Here is a 21,174-nt window from a genome sequence, read left to right on the forward strand (position 1 = left end):
TTGTGTGGTGGAGAGGATGGCACCTGCTATTTTAAACTGAAAATGACAAAAGAAGCTAGGTCAGCAATGAAGAGGTATAAGGAATTCATCAGAAACAAAACTAAGTGGTGTGTGTGTGTTACACCAGCAAGGGCTATACCAGCTTTTCTTGAGACTACATACAAGGGTATTTAATGGAAGAAGCAGCAATATGGGATACTCCAGTCAGGAGAGACTATGGGCTTGAGGATGATTTGTAAGACATGTAGACAGAAAATCAGAACGTAGAGAATGGAAATTTGTATGAAAAGAAGAGAGAGGTAGACTACTAAAACATTCAATCTAAAGGCTCGAACATTGAAGAGACACAAAATCCTTTTGGACAGCTTCTGATGTTCACTCTAAAGGCTCGAACATTGAAGAGACACAAAATCCTTTTGGACAGCTTCTTATTTTCACTCTAAGGTTCTGTTCATCGGCAAGCTTGTTTAGCTGTCTACCTCAGCTGTGCAACAGCTAATGCATGACATACTTTTGGCTTTTCATTGCTCCTACTACAGACCAAAGCAAGTCCTTTTTGGTATGCCTGAGTTCTGGCTTGTTGAATTTGTAAAAAAATTTTTGTAAACATCCAACTTATTCCAAGAATCTCTTCTGGATGTTTACGTTTTGAGCAGAACAACCAGAGAATTCTTCTCATGTCAAAGAAAAAGCATATAAAAAGAATAAAGACTACAACAAAGATTGAACTGAAAACATATTTCACTGAGTCTCTTCTTTTTGAAACTTGTAATCCAACAACTCAACCTCTATTTCAAGAGGTTTTTAAGTTACAGCTGGCTTGCCTATTTCTGGAATAAGACAGCACCAGGAGTTGCAGGTGACAAATCCTATCCTAACTTTGCTCTTTCCTTATGCTGATGATTAAAGATGTTTAGAGAGAGAACACCCTCAGACTTAAAGAAAAAAAATATCTCACTTTTCCCCATTGATTGATTACTCATGGTTAGTTACTTCCCTTTATGGGGAGGACACTTGGCCACAGGACCCTGTAAGCCCTCTGATGATTTAGTTAGGGGAAGGTGAGAAACCATTTCTAGCTGGACAATAGCCTGAGTGAAACCACTGGCCCACTGAGATGCCCAGTGCAGTAGTCTACAGTACCTAGGACAGCTGAAGTAGGTCACCAAAATTTCAAGAACCATTTGCCTTTCAGAATCTGCCATGAGATACTGCAGTCCTTTCACAAACAACCTTCACAAAATCAAAGGTTGGAATAGACTGCTGACAAGGAACCACCAGTGCATGAGCATGCCAAAACTCCTGAAGTACTAGTACTACTACTACTACTACTACTACAATGGCTCTGTGGGTTCATAATTCCCTTACTAATCTCATATAGTGACTACTTGTCGATTTGCTGAGAGACTCAATGTTTGTCCTTTCTGTGGTGCTGCCAGTCCAACCCACCCATTAGGTCAGGTCTGAGCACCAAGTAAGGACTAGTTTTTCTCCATGCTGCAAAAGACAACAGAGACACGAACAGACTCCAAAGCCAAGGATCTGCTCTTAAGATATTTTGTGCCTCTACTGGAAAACTGAGGCTCTGTAAGCAAAACAGTTTGTGAGAGTGCACCTAAAAAACCTACCTTTCATTATGACAGAAAAACCACCACATCTTTATTTGCAACCCCTTTAATAGGCAGGTTTCTCCACTGAGATGTGAAATGAGGAAAAGGTTGCTGTATGCTGGGGCATTGGAGAACAAGCTAGGGTTACAACTGAGGAATGGGCTAAAACTCCTTTGAGGCAGGGACCATTACCCTTCCTTGCTCACGAGAATAAAGGAAGGTGAATCACAGTTTAAGAAATTTCCACTATTTACTCTGTAGTCAAACAGAAACAAATCAGCAAATACCCATTTCTTAAGGCAGTGGCAGAGTAAACTGCAACTTTTTTGTTTGAAAAGGCATGCTCAAGACTCCTGTTCTGCTGACTGTCAGGATCAGTCTTGTCAGATCATAGCAGGTAAACAATGCAAGAGTGATGTGGGTGGATAAATGAAAGAACTCTTATAGGACAGGGACACCACAAATCAGAAGTACTGTAGTCTATTCCTGCACAAATTAGATTCTCCAAAACATGTTTTCATCTAGTAATTTGGTATGCCTTAAGATCTACTGGCTTTTAGCAGTATTTTGTCATCAAAGGGTACAGCTACTCCACTAACAGATACCTGAGGCTCTCCAAAGTCAGTAGATTTTGGATGTTCTGTGAATAACTAGGCAGTGATTTCTTTCCCCTCCTGAAATTTAAGTCTTGAACTTTATTGCAAACCAGAAACCTCTCTGGGACACATTTTAAAAATTGAAAAAGTAAAACTATATTTGTTAAAATGTATATATTTAATAATCCTGGGAAGACTTTTGAATATGAGATGCTTGTAAAGATTTGGTAAATGCAGGGGAAGGGGGAATGGTAAGATAAGTGTCTGGGAAATAGAACGGGATTGCCAAGAAACAGACATCACTTTGTGCCAGAAAAACTTGGCATTAAAAACATACACCGGCAAAGTTGAAGTCATATGCATTAAGTACACATACCCCCTCCCTTTCTCTACAAGCTAATCAAACAAATTTAGTCAATTACAAACAGACATGATTCTTGCTAAATTTCCTTTGGTAACAAAACAGTTTTTAAAACTGCAGGTGAGATTAATACTATGTCTTTCATGTCTTTCCTCCTAAATCCTCGTTACTACTATAGACAAAGAGTAAAATGTTGTGTAATGAAAAAGGCCACGGTTGATGCTTTCTTTCCATGTCTTTTTTTATACTTATATATACACATGCACTTTGCCAGAAGCTTAATAATATCTGTTTTCTCCAAAATATGAAAAACTGAGCTTTGAGGTTTTTAATGGCAGCTTTAACATCCTATTCTGCACATAACAACGCAACTGCCTACCAATTTGATTAAGATTAGCAAGCTCTGGGAATACTGGGATGACTTTATTGACAGAATAATTATTACCTAATGCTTTACCTATTCAAGAAATGTCTAGTTCAGTGTTAATCGAAGCTTCCAACAGACTTGTTTCTTAGCAGCATGAAACATTTTGCTTAAAGAATCTTAGGAGTGACTAGTACTTTTTTGATTCATCCTGTGGCTATCAATTCCTTATTTCTAGATTACGTGAATATAAATACATATATGCTATACATACAGGAATTGTATTCTATGAGAGTGTTCATGTAGTTCAGAATAATGCACTGTTAAACGTGATAGTAGTGGGAAGATCACATATAGTAGATCTCCAGTTATTTTTGTCTCTTCTTTTGCCCTTTTGGGTCCTATAAATTTGTTCATATAGGATCTGAAAATCTGTTTAACCTTGTGAGGTAGTAAAACACTTATTTTGCAGATTAATAAAAGAGTAAAACTAAACTGTCTGGCTGAGGCTACTCCTGTAACTATGGCTTTCACAGGCAATGCAACACTAACTTCTAAAGTGCTTTAGTAAAATGATTCATACAGCCTTCTTCAATGAATACTTCCTCACTAGTAAAAAGCTAGCACCATCCTTCTGAGCCACTTCAGCAGTGCTGGTAAAGGGTAACTGGGAATGAAAACCAAATCATAGTTTTGACCCAAAGGATGAAAGAGAACTAGGAGTGTAGTGTGGTGAAAGCTGCGCTGCCATTGCTATGTGATGTCCACCAAAAGGCTGATGGAACATTTCAAGCTACAGGACTGCCATGGAAATCTCTTCTGAAATGAGGGGGGGGCGCAGGGGGCAGGAATCTGAACTATATCTGTTACAATTCAGCTTCATATTTTCATCAGTTAAACACTGCTCAGCTCAAGACAGGTCAACATGTCAACGCCTAATGCTGACTTACTGGAAATGAACAAAAAGTAATGAAAACCTGGAAGCCTCTTGAAATCTTCCCTTTAAATCAACCACAGCTCTCTATGGGTAAGCCTTACAAAAGGTGCTTGAAAAAATGTAAAGAATCAGTTGAGATTTATCATGGCAGTTCTACAGACAGTACTTACCCAAGCAAGAGTTCAGGTGAGCGGTACCATCTGGTAGCCACATATTCTGTATAGTTAGCATTGCTTCCTTCAGAGAGATTACGAGCAAAGCCTGTCAAAGAAACAGTGTGAAAGATTATATCCTATTTTAAATACAGTATGCATATCAGCACTGATTTTGGCAGTAAGAAGTCACACCTATTAATATAGAAGCAAATTGTTTACAACCCCTAGTGCAGAGTGATGCCTCCAACAATTGCTTGTCTACTGAAATGCAAGCTTTTATTGATAGGACAGTGAAAGTCAGCATGTCTGCTTTAATGACTACTTTATTTGTGTACTCTCCTCAGAAGTCTATGGGGTTTTGCTATTACTCTTGGTGCTTTGCCATAATCAAAACAGATTGATAAAAGTTACCTGTCAGTATGCCATGCAAGCTATTGAAGTATTGCCAGTAATTTCACTGAGATGCTGTTTGCAGAAGATTCATAACATTAGAAATGTAACACACGCTTGGGGAGTAGACTCTTCTAGTCATTGATCCTAACTACTACAGTCTCACTGCATTCAACTTTTTAAACTGGTCAAAAAATCATGTATTATTCTCATCTAAGGACAGTCCCTCTCTGACCTGGCAAAGAACAGGGTCATCTCCCCAAAACTACAAAAGGCAGGAGTCTACCAAAGATCAGCAAAACTTCTTTATATCTGCATTTGGCTGACTCCACGTGTCAGCTTCCCACCTGCTTTAGCATCACATTTGTAACACAGCTCTTAGTGAATTAACATCAGAAACCAAGTCCAAATTAACTGCCCCCTCCACATCATATTGTTAAGACTAATAAAAAAAAAAACAAAAAAAAACCAACCACCAAACCCAAACAGTATACTTATTTGCAATTGTACCAAAACTTAACTTCTGTCCTGAGGTATAACAATTAAGACCACTGACCGTGAGAAGAGTGCGTATACTAGAAAACCCGGATGTAGGTATAATTTATATTTTTGTTTTCATTCTCCTCCATTTAAGTCAGCTGAGCACCACAGTAATGATGTTACTGGATTCTTCATGTAGAAGTACCCTAAGGCAGATACTGTCACTGTTTTCAGAAAAGTATCATTTGTCTTACTGCTTTCAAACAACTAATTAATATTAAGGTGAGACTGAGGACAGACAGATCTCAGCAGCATGACTCCAGATGTGTAGGCTCCTTACTAGAGCTCAAACCGAGACAAATTTTTGGGACTGAAATGCAGAAGCAACATTTCAAAATGCTTTCTTACTGGGATGTAGCATTAAAGCTTGGTCCAAAATTCACTTCAGTGAAATCACTACGACTCTTTCGATTATTGCGTGAGTGATGAAGAAAGAATAAAAATTCCTAAGTGTTGCAGAGGTATAAAGGCATAATTTCATTTTCAGAATCAATAAGTGCTACTTAAATGCAATAGTAATTTTTCTTGATATCTGAGTTCTTATGCAGAAGCTGCCAAATTGCTTTTCCCACACAACTATGCTTGTAAGGTTGTAATTTTTCTTCTTTTTTTTTTTTTTTTTTTTTTTAGTATTCTGAAAGTGTACCTCATTTGGCAGCTTAGTGTGAAGAAGCCCAGCCCCACTCACACCTGTGGAACACTAATTTACTCCAAGTTGAAGTAAAGGTTTGGATGCAGATCATTATTATTAGACTACTGATTTGAGAAAACAATGATAAATTTGTTACTGACATAGGTTACAGCTGTTACTTTTTGCAAGATACCTCTGCCTTCAAGAGTGAGTAAACTAAAAGGCATGTATGATGAGGAACAGATATTTCAAAGTTGTCCCAAAATAATAATAATTCTGATCTGTTCCTATAAAGGTTAATGAACATTACTGATGCTGCTGAAGAAAAGCTGGTAAGGAATTTTTTATTACTTGTAACATTGGGATTGAGTAATTTTCTAAACATTACTATATTTAGAACTGCTTAGGCAGCCCTGTTTCTGTTTCAAATTACATGACCTATCTGATTAATCTTGTCAGTGAAAAAAAAAAATCTTTCATTCATGTTTTTAAAGAAAAGAGGGAAGATAACCAGGAGCTACACTGAAGAAGTGGGACAGCCAAAGCAAGTGGGAAGCCCCAAAGTGAAGGGGGGGGGGGGGGGGAAGAAAAGATGTTGCATGATACAAATAAACACATGTGCTAATGTAATGCATAAGCCTGGCAGCCCACAAGCCCATGTGCACCAGAAGAATCAACAAGTTAAGGATGCATCCTCCTCCCCCTAGGCCAGTCTACTGGAACTTGGTCACAGTCAGGAGCTACTAACTATGTCCAGAAATCATCATCAGCTAATGTAGTCTGAAAAATCAGCCCCCAACTTTACAGGCTAGGTGCAGAATGGATTTGGTGAAGACAGAAATGAAAATTATTGTCATGGGCTTCAGTGCCATCTGTATATTGTTGGGTGATGTAAGAAACCATTTTATGGATTCACTACCGCTCTGACTCTATGACACCATGCTGAAAGAGGACGGACAGAATTAATAATTCAAAAAAGCATAATACCTTTCTAAGGGCACAATTACTTTTTTTTGTCGTGGTGGAGTTAGCTTACTGTTCCTCCAAATTGTGCTGAGGTATCGGGAAGAATTTTTTGATACAAAAATAAGAGAAGGTAACTAGGAGAAGATTAGACCAAACTCTAAACAGTGAGAAGGAATAGATTAGAAGATGAAGACAGAAGGTGATTAAGGTGAGAACAACCATGAAAGCAACAGTTTGCAAATGCATCACGATGCAAGAAGGGAGAACAAGCAAAATAAGAAATTTCGTGAAAGGACTTTAAACAACTCAGAACATGATAGGAGAGATGTCAAGGAAAAAGGTGTAAGGAAAAAAGGAGATTGTCAGTTTCTTATAGAGAAATAAGGCAAATTTAAGTTAGACATAAAGTAAAGCTCTCTAACATTAATGACATGTAAGTACTTTAACAGATGCCCAGGAACACTAGGGAACCTCCATTATTCAGAATTTTAAGAGTAAGCTAAGCAAACACCTGTCAAGAATGACACAGGCATGGTTAATCCTTTCTTTGAGTAGGTGGAAGAACTAGAGAATTTCTTGAGGCCTTTTCCAGTCCTGTATTTCACGATTTCTATGCTTACGCATCATACAGAGATCAAGAGATTTCTAAAACAAGTAATTTTGAAGCCCTGGTGTTGAAACAGCAAACACACTAGTCAGAAAGCCTAACTATTTCCAACAGTCAGATGGATCTCCTATAATCGGCATTTTGTACTGTTCTCTTTTTTCCACTTCTATTGGCAGAAATGACACCCACACAACATGTGTCCAGGCAATCACCACATTCCATCTCATTTTTATCTAGCACGATATGTACAGAACACATGGCACAAGGATTACAAGGAACTATCTTGTTAAAAATTTATGAACTTTTCTATGTGAACCGTTTTGTCCACTGGGCTATTTGGAAACATCCAATTACTTCAATATCTGCATTGGGATGGATGCACAGACCTTTTCTTTGCATTTGTTACCACATGAGAAATGTGGCACTGTATGTGACAAGTACCTGTGTTCCAAAACATTAATTAAGTTAGGTAGGCAGACAGCATATGTTAAATCGTGTTAAAAGGCAAATTCTTATATCCTAATCTGTACGTGTTCAGGACACGCTTGTGGCTAATACCGTTCTGATGGACATTTTACAGTAAAAGCTTAAGCTACTAGCAATAATGTCAATTAGCAATAAGGCTAAAAAATTAAAATTTATCCCAAATTATAAGAGTTGCCTGGAATTTCGAATTCAACTAAAACTGAAACATTGATCAAAATTCAAACTAGCCCACGGGAACAATAAGAACAACAGAAATTCCCATAATTTAGGTTGCCTTCCTCGCGATTGTGCCGAGCACCTCGAGTACATTGTGACTGCATGACTTTTCCAACAGCAGGAAGAGAACGTGGCTGGAGCATACAGTGTGAGCAAGCCAGCAGACCACAGAGAGCACCACTGCTCACAGACAAATTCACATCATCTGTACCTCGTGAGAAAACCGACGTCCAGAACATGATCGTACCATTTGTTTGGCTTTTTATTTTCCTGCAATGCTGCTGCACAGAGGATGTTGACACGAGTTCACACGCCAGACTGGTTAGCTGATGGCATTTGCCAACTCTAACGGTGAATGTTATTTTCAGGGGATGCCCCCCGCAAAGTCTCGAGGGAGGGCGGGCAAGGGCGTGGCCAGGCAGGAGGCGGGGCCAACGGTTCCCATCAGGACCCGCCCACACCCCCATTGGCTGTTCCCACTGGTGATGCCATTAGCCCCGGTTGGAGCACACACTGGTCGGGGCAGGCGCTGCCCGCCGACTGGCTGTTAACCTCTGCGCAAGGCAGCGACTGGGTCCCCAACCCCCACCGCCGGCGCTGGGGGCGAAGGGGTGCGAGGGGGCAAGGTGCGGGTGACACCAGCCCTCACCCCCGGGCGAGCCCCGGCCCTACCAGCCCCGGTGGGGTTTGCTTTGCAGGGGCAAGGCCCCCAAAATAAGTGTAGGGTAAGGGAAAAGTCCTGCCCCACCAGCTCTGGGCGACGGTGCCAGGGCAGCCTGGGCACGGGGCGACAGCCACAGCGGTGCAGACAGGAGGCCTGTGCATACCGAAAAGGCACGGGCACCGAGGGCACTGAAGGCACCGCGTGGCAGCGTGCTGCTGTTCTGTCAGAGCTGTGCCGTTCCCTACGCTGCAGAATAAATTGCCCGTAATTCAAAGAACCCGTGCGGACCAAATCTTCTAAGGCTTTTCCTAGAATGGTTTTTGTTTCTGAATGCTTAAGCAAAAATGCCTTTAGGATTAAAAGAAATAAGCAGCACTGCAAATGACAAACGCCTTTTTTGTGTTCCTAAAAGACTATTTCAATCCATTTTTTTTAGCAGTTGTTCTTTTCATTCAAAATTGCAGAGGTTTGAAATGACAGCTTTCAAACCACTCTCACTGAAAAGCACCCTTAGGGAGCACTATGGAATTGTTTTTTATTTACCAAGCCAAACTGTAAGCTTTTTAGAGAGAACAATATTTTATTCTGTGTTTATGTAGCATTTAAAATAAAAATACAGATTGCTGGAACAGTGTACGCTCTGCCCTGCTGTCTTCTGGGGATTACATACATGGGCAAAGTTCACCTTGCGCTTGGGTGCTAATTCTTCAACGCCTTAAAGCTGACATTAAACATGTATTCATAGGTCAGGAAACATCAGAGTTAACATTACAGCTCTGAGACTAACCTCCAGCCATTCAGTTACTGATCATATGTGGACACGATTCCTTAATTAACATAAGGGTAAAAGCTGACCTATAACTACACACGTAACCGTCCATGAAAGCCAGTGGTTTAAAAAAAACAAATAAAAAGTGCAAGATTATTGTGTCTTTACTAAACAAGGAAGAATTATCTTTTCTTTTAATATGCAGGCCAGATAAACCTACAGTTTTGCTAGCCTCCTAATCAGCTTATCATCGGCACTGTTCTCCACTGGGTGCCAATAACACTGTTAGTAAAAACTCTGTCAAATATAGGAAGAAATAAATGCAGCGTTTCTACTGACATGTTAATACAGGTATTGCGCACAGGGTATGCATATTAAGCCCAGAGATCTTTCAGATTAAAGTACTAGCCACAAACCTGAAGAAGTAATCAATTCTGACCACTAAAAGGGTTTTAAACAGTACATACTGTAGAACTCCTTATAAGAACAAGGCAAAACTCCACTGCAAGAGATTTTCTTTAAAAAGGCAAGAAGCAGGTATCTATCTATTGAACTTACCGAAGTCACACAACTTCAGAACATCATTGTGGCTTATTAAGAGATTCTCTGGCTTGATATCTGGAGTATCAGAGTGAGGGAGAAAAAAAACCCGCCATTAACTTCTCTTTTTAATTTTGAACTTTGTCAACAAATATTATTTCATTATAACGTATTTAGAGATATTCATGCAATCGTAAATGAAGCATTACAAGAGCAACTGCTGAAACAGCTTCCAGCAATTCAGTCTGTGAACATGCAGAATTAATTTTCTGCCTTTTGAAGTCTTTTAAAGCGTTTCCCAACAAAATATGGGAAGATAAAAGGTGCTTACAGATAGTCCTGGGCAGCAAACCAACATGCAGAATATTGCATATTGCAAAATAATACCAAGAACTGACATTTAATTACCCAGTTAACCAATAAAATGCTAAGTGTATTGTGCTCAACATTTTCAGTTATGATGATCTTCTTGATCACCTCTCATAATTTGTTTAGAAAAAAATGTGTTGTCCAGTTTTAAGTCCGTTTTTTTATTCCTATAGGGATATTGTGGTATCTATACATGACATTTTTCAAACTATAGTCTACAAAATATTTTCAGACTCATGCTTATGTTTGATCAGTCTTAAATATAAATAGCATATTGTAAAACAATTTTAATTGATTGGAAACATTAATTAAAAATGTTACTCTTGCAAAGCCACAAAGCAAAACAGAATTTTATTAAATCAGGACACAATACCTAAACCTAGATAGAGTCACACATCAAGGTATGTACTCTGAGTGCTTGAAGCTTAGGAGAGAAGGTACATCTACAGAGCTGAACTCATGGGAGCTGGGAGGAACTGCCTTAAGAACTAAAACATGGAGGACCAAACTTTAAGTTTTGGGTTATTTCTCTCCTAATATTCTACTACCAGATGCAAAAGTGAAATGACCGAGAACCATGAAATGCTTAAAAAAATTCCTTTTCCTTTGGCGAAGTCCGTACTGCAGTTTCACTTCACTGAGCATGTAATACAATCTTTATACCATACCCCAAAGCCAGTGGGCAGCAAGCTTTATATGTAGATGAATTTAGTATCAAAACAATCTGAAGTCATGCAGCAGACTTAAGACCCAGCCAAATTTACAGGTTTTTTTTCTGTTGATATAAAGCAATTGCTTGTATTTATATTAAATGCAAATTACTTCAAGCTGTAACATCTTTCCCTTTAGAAAGCAAATTCCTACCCGGGGCTTATTTCCATGTGGAGAACTACACACTTACCTCTATGAACAATATCATTCTTATGGCACCAGTGAATTGCTTTAATTAGCTGGTAGATATAGCTTTTCACTTTTTCTGGTGGAACTCCATTTGGCATTTCTTCTAGCAATTCAAGCATATTCTAAGTGTTTAAAAGACACATTATTTAAAAGAGTTATATAGTAGTTGCTAGAAGATAACACGCTTTCAGCATTCTGAAGCAAGATACTTAGGCCACTGAGCCTGGCTATACAAAAATTAGTATTTTAACATTCCAGGAATGTATTTTAATCATAAGCATACTACTAGCGGTTTTCATTCTAGAGAAAGCACTTGTGAAGACAATAATCCTTAAAAGCGAACCACAAATACACCACAAGTCCTTAAAAGACTGTGTCGTGGTTTAACCCCAGCCAGCAACTAAGCACCACGCAGCCGCTCACTCACTCCCCCCCTGCCCCCGCAGTGGGATGGGGGAGAAAATCAGGAAAAGTAGTAAAACTCATGGGTTGAGATAAGAACGGTTTAATAGAACAGAAAAGAAGTGACTAATAATGATAATGATAACACTAGTAAAATGACAACAGCAATAATGAAAGATTGGAATGTACAAATGATGCGCAGTGCAATTGCTCACCACCCACCGACCGGCACCCAGCTAGTCCCCGAGCGGCGATTCCCCCCCGCCCCCACTCCCCAGTCCCTATACTGGATGGGACGTCATATGGTATGGAAGGAATACCCCGTTGGCCAGTTTGGGTCAGCTGCCCTGGCTCTGTCCTGTGCCAACTTCTTGTGCCCCTCCAGCCTTCTTGCTAGCTGGGCATGAGAAGCTGAAAAATCGTTGACTTTAGTCTAAACACCACTTAGCAACAACTGAAAACATCAGTGTTATCAACATTCTTCTCCTACTGAACTCAAAACATAGCACCGTACCAGCTACTAGGAAGACAGTTAACTCTATCCCAGCTGAAACTAGGACAACTGTCATCAAACCACTTACCCTAAAACTTCTAAGAAGTCATTTAGTTACGAAAAGTTGCTTAAACAGAAACACTGGGTCAGTGTGGCTATATGAAAAGTTTAGTAGAGCACAGCATTTTGTAAATATCCAACTGTGCTTTAACATACTGTTTTCTTCATTATTAAGCTAGTTCTGCTGCTTTGACATAGCAGGGCCATGATTAATCACAAACTGTGCCTGTCTGTGAATGGGTATAGTTAAAGCAACACAAACCTGTTAGTGCACATGAAGTTAACAGATACAAAAATGCCTCATAGGGACATAAATAGTAACCAAGGGAATATCCTATACCTATATATCAGCTATATTGATCTTAGACATATTTGTAGTACAGTAACTATGGCCATATTAACTGGTTTATGGATATACCTAGGGAAGAAAATAAACTGATTGTTTATACTAGTCAATTTCCTCTTTGAAAAAGGACACAGAGATTCCCATTATGTTAGCAAATGTCTCTAATTTTGCACAATTAGAAGCACAATGGAGTTTGTAGACTGAATCCTGAATGAATAATGGCCAGCAGCAGCCCGCTTCAAGAGAGAAAAGTCTTATTTACTGAACAATGAAATAGAAATAAGTATTTTGGCTATATTGCCTTACACAACTCATTTAATTATGGATTTGAGCATTTGTAGATTTTTCATTTAAAATAAATTCACCTTGTCTTTGACAAACATTTTCTTTAGCTGTATAATAAAATCTTTGAGCTTTCTCTTGTCAGATATTTTAATGAACACAAATATAACACAAAACAAATGGAAACTTTGATAATATTTGAAAACCTTTCTAAGTTTTGCAATCTGGGAATAAATACTGGAACTTATGTGCTTGAGTGTAAGTTTCCTTAGAAATACACTTCAGATCTGAGAAAAGGAATTTTCTGTTAAGGAATTGTATTGATTTTAGTTAGATTCTTGTCCACACAGAAGCTGGATCTGGATAAGTAAGTCAAGAAGTTAGTGTTACAAATACCAAAATAGTAGCATCAACACATTGAGACATAATCCTATATGAAGACATTAACTAAGGGGATGATGAACAAAGGAGATTAGACTAAATGTGAATTTAAGTAATCTGTATTGAGTATTGCAGAGCTAAGATTCCCTAAAGGACACAAGGTGTTCATCACCAGTTAAAACAAACATTAGCCTACTATACCACATTTTATTTAATTCCTTCTAGCCTTCCCTCATCCAAAAGTACAGAAATCATCCTGGTCTTCAAAGATACTATTGTGGAAACTATTTGACATATCTGAAAATGAGAAATGTTCATGGACTGCAAAGTTTAACTGAAAACAAAGGTGACCATTAATACAGAAATGACATTAGACACAGACTCTACATGACATCTACCTCTATCATTATATCCTTTTATTCTGATGCAAATAATGTTAGATATTGCAGCCTTGTGTTTTTACCAATATTAACAATTTTTGAAGTATACTGCTTATAGGATCAATTACATGTCTTTTACTTATGCTGCTCTTCCAACCCACTACTACGGAAAGCTTAGCCAAGTAAACTATAATAGAAAATTAAATGCATGTTCTAAGTTGGTGTGTGATCAAAGACATTCCACGTGGAACAATTACAAAGAACATGGGTGGAACAAGTCAAGCTTTGGATGTTAGATTGAAGGAAGATTCACCACATTAGAAGTTGGTGATCTGCTGGTGAAAAACAAAACTGATTTCTGCCAAACTGTAAGCTAATATAGATCACCTCACATTATGCAGTAAAGTTATATGACATAGTAAATTTTACATTGAGGTAAAGGAGACACAGTATTTAAGGTGAGGAATCTTTACATAAGAGAGAATTGACTGAAGAGGACTAGCACTCAGCTAGACTGCAACATCACACTGGCAGGATATTAAATGAAAATTTCAATCAAGGGAACAATATCTCATGAAAGCTACAGAGATAGATATATTTAAGCTTGCGTTTATTTTTACTGTGTGTATCTGAATACCATCTAATAATTTCCACGAAGAAATGCTAAATGGTTAGAACTCAGAGGGAAGGTCTACCTTCATCACGAAGGTTGCAAAAATAACAAAAGACCAATCTGTTCTAGGTTATTTCTCCCTGGAAACGGACCAGGATGCTTGGCAGCAGTAGGCCAATCTAAGGAAATTTTGGAATCGTTTCAAATGAGGTCAGGATTGGAGATAATGACAGTGATCTTTGCCAAATCCTTCTAAGCAACTATCGATAGCGGCCTTGTTAAAGAAATATAGAAACAAATCCTATTTTTAACAGGGAAGGATGGAGAAAGTTGAAACAGATTCCAAGGTCAAAAGTCTATGAACTTGCTTTGAAAGACCATGTCAAGATTCATTACATAACATAACACAGGACAGTTAACAAGCTTTACAATTAAGCTGGATTCTAGAATTTGGATTGAAATTTTTCTTCAAATGATATGTATTCCAGTCTACGTAATTTGAACATGTTTGTGTTCATATATGGAAGAACTTTTTTTTTAAAATACCAACACATGAAGTAGAAACAATGGGAAAGTTATCAGCGTTGCTTTCTCACAATAAATGTCTAATTACAACAATTCAGATTGTATTAAAGTTTCTGATGTTCCTCTTTATAGATTAGAATAGCTTCATTTTTAAAAGTAAAAGTAATTTTAAAGACTTTTCCAGTAAGCTGATGATTTAACTGTAGCAAGGATAGTATAAACTGAACTCACTTTTTCCACATATTCAAAGACTAAGTATAATTTTCCTCTTCTTCTGAAGGCTTCTTTCAGCTCCACTATGTTCTCCTGTTTCAAAGTGCGAAGCATTTTAAGCTCTCGTAAAGTGGTTTCTTTAACTTCTTCATTTTCTAGAGTGCAAAGTAAAAATGACACAGTAAAACTTATTATAAACCAAAACAAAACCCCCACATAACAAGTGTTATAAACCTTTATTTTGAACCCCCGATTGAATTCTCTGTTTCTAGATATTACAGAGAAAAAGGCTTATTTTCCACTGTGGACTCTCTCTGCTGCCTGGATGCTTCTGCACTGGAAGAGAGGTAACTGGTGACTGTGCTAGCATTATGCAACCCTCACAGACTTTCCATCAGTACCATCTACGTTTTCAGTGGCAGAAGTCATCATAAAAACCAAATCATTTGCATTTCTATCTTGTTCATTACAAAGAGCACTAATATGCTTCAAAAGACGTACACATATGTGTACAGACACATCCTCCACCCCACAAATACAGGTCGCACACATGAAGCACTGACAAGGTTAATGTGTCCTCAGCAGAAACACTGGAATGCAAAGCTCATGTTTGAACAATGTCAAAGAAATCTGTTTGATTCTAAAATAATTTTATTCTCCAAAAGCCATGACAAATCTTAAGACTGAAGCACAGATCTGTAAGTCCTGTAAGTTTCCCCTCAAGGCTTTAAATGGAAATTCACCAAAGCAGACCAGTGCAGCAGCCACAGAGAGCAGTAGGACAAGTATTGATTCAATGAAGCCTTGAATCTGATTCTGAGGAGTCAAGGAATTTAACTGTTGTTTTGACAATTTAGTTGTCTGAAAGCTGTTCAAGAAAGGAGTGCTGTTTTACTAAAGCTTCGTACACTGCTTATCATCAAGGGGCCCTGAAATGACTGGCTTCTAAAGGATAGTACCAATGAAATGACAAGTAAACCAGATTACATTAGGTTTAATTTTTCATTTAGTAAAATGAAATCCATTAATTCAGTAAATTTGCCCATGCACATGTAGAAGTAGGGTTCTTAATCTCTTAGAACTGTTATCCACAACAGAGGGATATTAAATGGGATATGACTGCATAAATTCAAAGCTAAATCACATTTGCAGCTCATGTACCGCAAGGACAGTCAGCGACTGAGGAAGAAGAAACAAGGAAGAGAAATTGTTTTTCCAAGTAAGCAAAAGGGAAGAACAGGTTTGCAGGGGAGAGAGAATAACGCAGGTCATGCAAACATATATCATCATCATCAGAAGAGAGGAAAAAAAATAAAATTGAAGTGTGGCAGGAGGGAAGAGGAAAACAAAATACTATCATCACAAATGTTTTGATTAAAAAAATATATATAATTTAGAGCAATCTAAATCATTTCATTTTAAAACTGAGTGCTCAGTGTTGGCTTGCATCAGCCCGATTACATAATTTCATCTATAACTAGACACACTCTTTCCAGCACATTTAGCATGCATATGTCAACAGCAAAAATTCAGTGAAAGAAAAATGGCAATAGAAACAATTACAGTATCTTCAGATTTCTAATGAACTACCGTATTAACAAGACAGATGTGAAATGGGCTGAATCACATCCATCAAAAGAACTTCTGTCATATTTCCAGAAACTTGTAAACAACTACCTAAAACTCTGAAAAGCAGTCATCAGTCATGTAAACTGGTATTACGTTACACTCCAGGAAAGCCAGACCTAATGGCAATGTTGTATTTTTTCTTTTCATTTTTTTGGTGGACAGGCTAATATAATAATCCCATTTAGGACTTAATACTGAGATTCATTGCCTAGGATCTGTACTGCATAGCCATATCGAGTTCCAAAAAGGAATTCTGAAGTACTCTCATGACCTGGTCAAGATGGTCACTGCAATTAAATTATCTCCTATGTTATTTAACGGGGATTTAAAACAGATTTCTGAATAGCAGAGCTAAAAAATTCATCAAATATACTCCTCAAGTGTCTGGCAAAATCAGCTGCAAAGCAAAGAGTTTGCATTGCATAAAACAGACACAAATGAGACTTTGCTGTGTCTAAATGACTCTGAAAATTACAGTCCTTGTAACCAACCACACCTCCACGGCCACCAGCAATCCTGTAACAATAACAAAAAAGAAAAGTTCGCTAAAATAAAGTGGCTGCTGTTTCTTTAAACCACATCGTTAGTTTTCAGCTAAAGCCTTGGTCTATGGCAAATCATTGCTGCCATCGCCTCAGACTGGGATGACTCCTCTTATTACTTCATACTTGGCTTCTCCTTCTGTTTGTGCTAGGCCATTAGGGATCAGCGTTAACTTCTGATGTACGCGAAGCAGACCGTTCTCTCATGGTTGATCACCATTTTTGCCTATGATAGGATACTGGAATTCACTGTCCCCCAGCGAGCACAGGTCGGACAGCCAGTCTTGTACAGATCTTTGGTTTTATCAGAGGAATAGGTGTGTGCAGCACTGGCAGAAATCTCCATGTGTCCTGTCTCCTGCCACCGACTTTGCCAGCAACAGTAAGCCTTGCAGGAGTCGGCTCTTCCCCCCTCTCAGCAAACTCAGCAATGCTGGAGAGTACACAGAGGCTGCTGTGAGGGGGCAAAGAGCAAGTCTCCTGTGGTGAGCAGAGCCTGCTGAGGGGAGGGCAGCACTGCTGCCTCGCCACACAGCTCCCTCAAATCCTCCCGCGGATCCCCGAGCGCTCCTCGATTCCTCTTCGTACCACTGAACTTCGCGGCGACTTCTCTCAGGCTCCTCCTTGTACCCCTTCAAGTCCCCCTAACATTTAAATCCCCTCCCACAGATTAAGGGTCATAAAGCCCAAAGACTCTGAAAGCCACTACTACAAGAGGAATTTTTGCCATTTTCTGACCACATCAAGTCTCTAAGTGGTAGATCTTACTACTGTGTATGGCACCACAATCTCAGTTTTGTTAAGGTACATGCACCAAGAAAGAAAAGTAGTTATCTAGTTGCAGTCCCTAGGCAGGTATGAAGGATCAAGTGCCTTGAATATTCACAGAGCTAATAAATCATCATTTTTAAATCACGTCTTGATATATGCAACTTCTTATTGTAACTGGAGAGATATTAACAACATAGTTATTGACATGAAAGATTATGCAGCAGAAAAGGTTACCTTCACTGTCTTTGAATTTCTTGATAGCCACAATTTCATGTGTCTCCTGTAAAACAAAAGCAAAGAAAGGGAAATGAGCAAGATCTGTTGTGTGTTTTCTCTTGGTTTTTTTTTTACCTGATCGTCAGACAAAAAAAAAAAAACAAAAAACAAAAACACCAAACCACAGCATCCAGAGAAATTTCACAATGAAAACCAAAATTTATTAAAAATCTGGTAAATGCCTCAGTGATCAGGCCAAATGCAATACAAAGCCACATGTAGTAGATATGTCACAATTAGGAACCCCAATATGAAAAAACAAAGTTAAATGCCAAAAATTCGTATTTTAATACATTGTACCAGATATCAATTACGTTTCCAGAAGAGCTGTCCCTGTGACTCTCGTTGCTTAGTTATTCTGAAAATCAAACAATCTTTTATCTAACCAAAGTATGAGTGTGGGTGCTTATCTTTGTGAGCTGAAATGAAAAAACTGTACTAGCATGTGGCAGACTAAGGCTTACAATGAGACCTGTAATTTTGGTTGCCAAAAGTTTTTGGGCTTCCAAGTTCAAATATCCACAAAGAACATGATTTTAGAAAAGTAAATTCTCAGTGCCTCCTTAAAAAAAAGTTGTCGTCTTAAGGGAAGCATATCCAAAATCAGAATCACTAATTGCATTTGAAAGCGTTAATCTGTGTTTACTATACGGTCATAGGTGATAACTTCTTAATGCCTGCCTGCCTTTGCATTCCTCTAGTCTATTCTCACCAAACCTGATCATCATAGGTCACATTTTTCTCTTAAATGAAGACATTTGTCTTGCTGTGGGAGCAGGAATGCATTTAGCACACTGCCAAAATATAGCCAACATGACATGACTAGTGCAGGTCTGTTAAATGCAATGATGCAGCACCTCAATTTTAGTAACAGGATGGGGAAAAAGCTTTAAGGTCACAGAGTAAGGGCACGTGAGCAGACAGGCAGTAGGCTACCTGGGTCACTTGACGAGCTAAATCTAGCTTACACACCTTTTCCAACCAGCAGAGTTTAAAAAAAAACCACAAAAAAACAAACAAAAAAAAAAAAAAACAAAAACCAAAAACCCAACCCAATATCCCACTATTAATAGCATACAAAGGCTGGATTAGAAACAGCAATAAAAAGGTGAAGCCCTTCTGGAATGCCTGAAGACATCTGCATAACCAAGTACTGAATAGCACAAACATTTACTCTGTTTTTCAGTTCAAATCGTCGTAACACCTGAACCTGTAAAACACCTGATCCCATTTAAAATAAAAGCACCTGGAAAGACTACTGTAGATAGTGAATAATGCCTTTTAAGGCCTTTAATTGAAAATCAATACTACTATGAACAAAAATCAACAAAAAAGAGTTTGCAAACAAACATAAGAATATACATATGTGTGTGTGTGTGTATAATTTGCATGTTTGAAAAAAAAAATCCTTCCATCATCACTCATAGTATCTATCAGAAAAACTTGGAAGCACTATGTTGTTTATTGATTTGTGACGAAACTATATCTATGTCACACTGAAGAAGGTCAGTTCAGCAGAAGCAACACATGCTACTAACTCTTAGAGAGGACTTGCATTGCTTTTCTGCTACCAAAACCTACCCTTCATGTACACTGGTCTAATCTGAAGGCTGATACATCACATAAATTCAGCTGAGATACTACAAAGGTCAAAGCACTACTCTTTGCTCAACCAATTTACAGAACAGCAAAGAAAGAGATATCAGAACTGAGGAGATAATAGGTGTTTCAGACTCAGAGTGATTCTGACTGGCTTATCTATAGCTTTTATGTCAAATACAGTTCCTAAATATTTTGTCTTAGGAAGCTTACAAACTTAATGGTCTAAACTAAGCTGAACAGACTATTTTACTGGTTATATTGTTACTATTAAATTATAGTATTGTTATATTTATTAAATCTAACTATAGGAATAATAGTAATAGTTACTAGCACTATGAAGGAACACTGCTAAGAGGGTAAGTAAATTTAGCTTATTTGACTTCTGATATCTACTTAGGAGACAGATGCTAGAGCTCCCAGGCTCTAGAGATGCAGAGCACACCTGAAGTTTCAAACAAGTACTGACATGCACTAGGTGCAAAGCAAACAGATACCACATTGCTAAGCCCTGAGAAGATGGACAGAATCAGGGATACAAAGATAAGCAGAGGTTTCAGCAGTGAGGGAATTTACCAGTGAAAATTCAGACTCCTGTGGGAATCTGAAAGGTTCTTTACAGATCAAATTTAGACTTTGTTACTTAAACCTTTACTTAAAAGTCCTCTTGGAGATCTGAGCTCTTTTGTGGATCTGGTTCTCTGCTCCTCAAAAACAGGCCAAATTGCAATTCTCCAAAATAGAATTGTCATTCTTTAAAATATCTTTTCTGCATTTCAAAAAGTTTTTTTCAAGACTGTACTCTGAAACAGTACTGAAAACAATGTTCAGTCTGATTGCAGAAATCCCACTTAAACAATAAATCAGTATCTAACTCCTAGCATGGAAAATTCTCATATCTAATTAATGTATCATCTAGGTAGATAAGCTGTTACTAGTTGATTCAATGTTTGAGACTTCAATGAATGTCAAGGAAAGAAAAAACTCAAGTAATCCTACATATTCTGTGTTCTTTATGGAACACAGGATATCCTTTCTGATCTCTACTACTTACTACTACTAGCTTATATCATGAAGTATGAAAATTTGAGTTCACTTAGCTGTAGTTCTGCTTCACTCAGCTACATTTATTACTAAGCATCTCATTACCTTGTTCTACTAAAAAATTCTGGCCTCAATATTTCACTTTCTGTTCTGAGGCAATGGCAAATTCACAAATGTACGAGTCAAATCTCTCTTAGCATTGGTATTACCTCTGCTTATCGAGCACATGTATTATAAATATTCTGTGTTATAAAACTATAGGAAAAGCACTGTTTTACAGCTAAGTATGCAACAACAGATGAATATTACTGAAAACACTTTGTGTAAAAGTTAAAGACGTACACAAACTGATTATTCAGACTCCATGATTATGTGTGTCTAAAATGGGGCAAAATATGTCTCTTCTCCATGTACAAACCTGCTGATACCATTTAATAAGGGTAAGACAAAAATTTCTTAATCCATGACTATTCTATTTGCTTTATATATAAACATAGAGAGAGAGAGAGATACCTGT

The 21,174-nt window shown here is 38.1% G+C and overlaps 1 protein-coding gene across 8 annotated transcripts in view; it reads right to left on the reverse strand.

The window, feature by feature from the left end:
- CDKL5 (cyclin dependent kinase like 5) overlaps positions 1–21,174 on the reverse strand; it is a 141,903-nt gene that overhangs the window by 40,968 nt on the left and 79,761 nt on the right. For all 8 annotated transcript variants that reach the window (XR_003924197.1, XM_030019701.2, XM_030019702.2 and 5 more), the window contains 5 exons: positions 17,973–18,018; positions 14,815–14,951; positions 11,103–11,223; positions 9,851–9,910; positions 4,039–4,129 (listed from right to left, as the gene is read on the reverse strand). Coding sequence is in view for 7 of the 8 variants with exons in the window: in XM_030019701.2 (XP_029875561.1) it covers positions 4,039–4,129; positions 9,851–9,910; positions 11,103–11,223; positions 14,815–14,951; positions 17,973–18,018 (455 nt within the window). In the remaining variant the exon portion in view is untranslated. The remainder of the gene's footprint in view (positions 1–4,038; positions 4,130–9,850; positions 9,911–11,102; positions 11,224–14,814; positions 14,952–17,972; positions 18,019–21,174) is intronic.

The sequence above is a fragment of the Aquila chrysaetos genome, chromosome 7 (assembly GCF_900496995.4).
Source record: "Aquila chrysaetos chrysaetos chromosome 7, bAquChr1.4, whole genome shotgun sequence".
NCBI classification, from domain to species: domain Eukaryota; kingdom Metazoa; phylum Chordata; class Aves; order Accipitriformes; family Accipitridae; genus Aquila; species Aquila chrysaetos.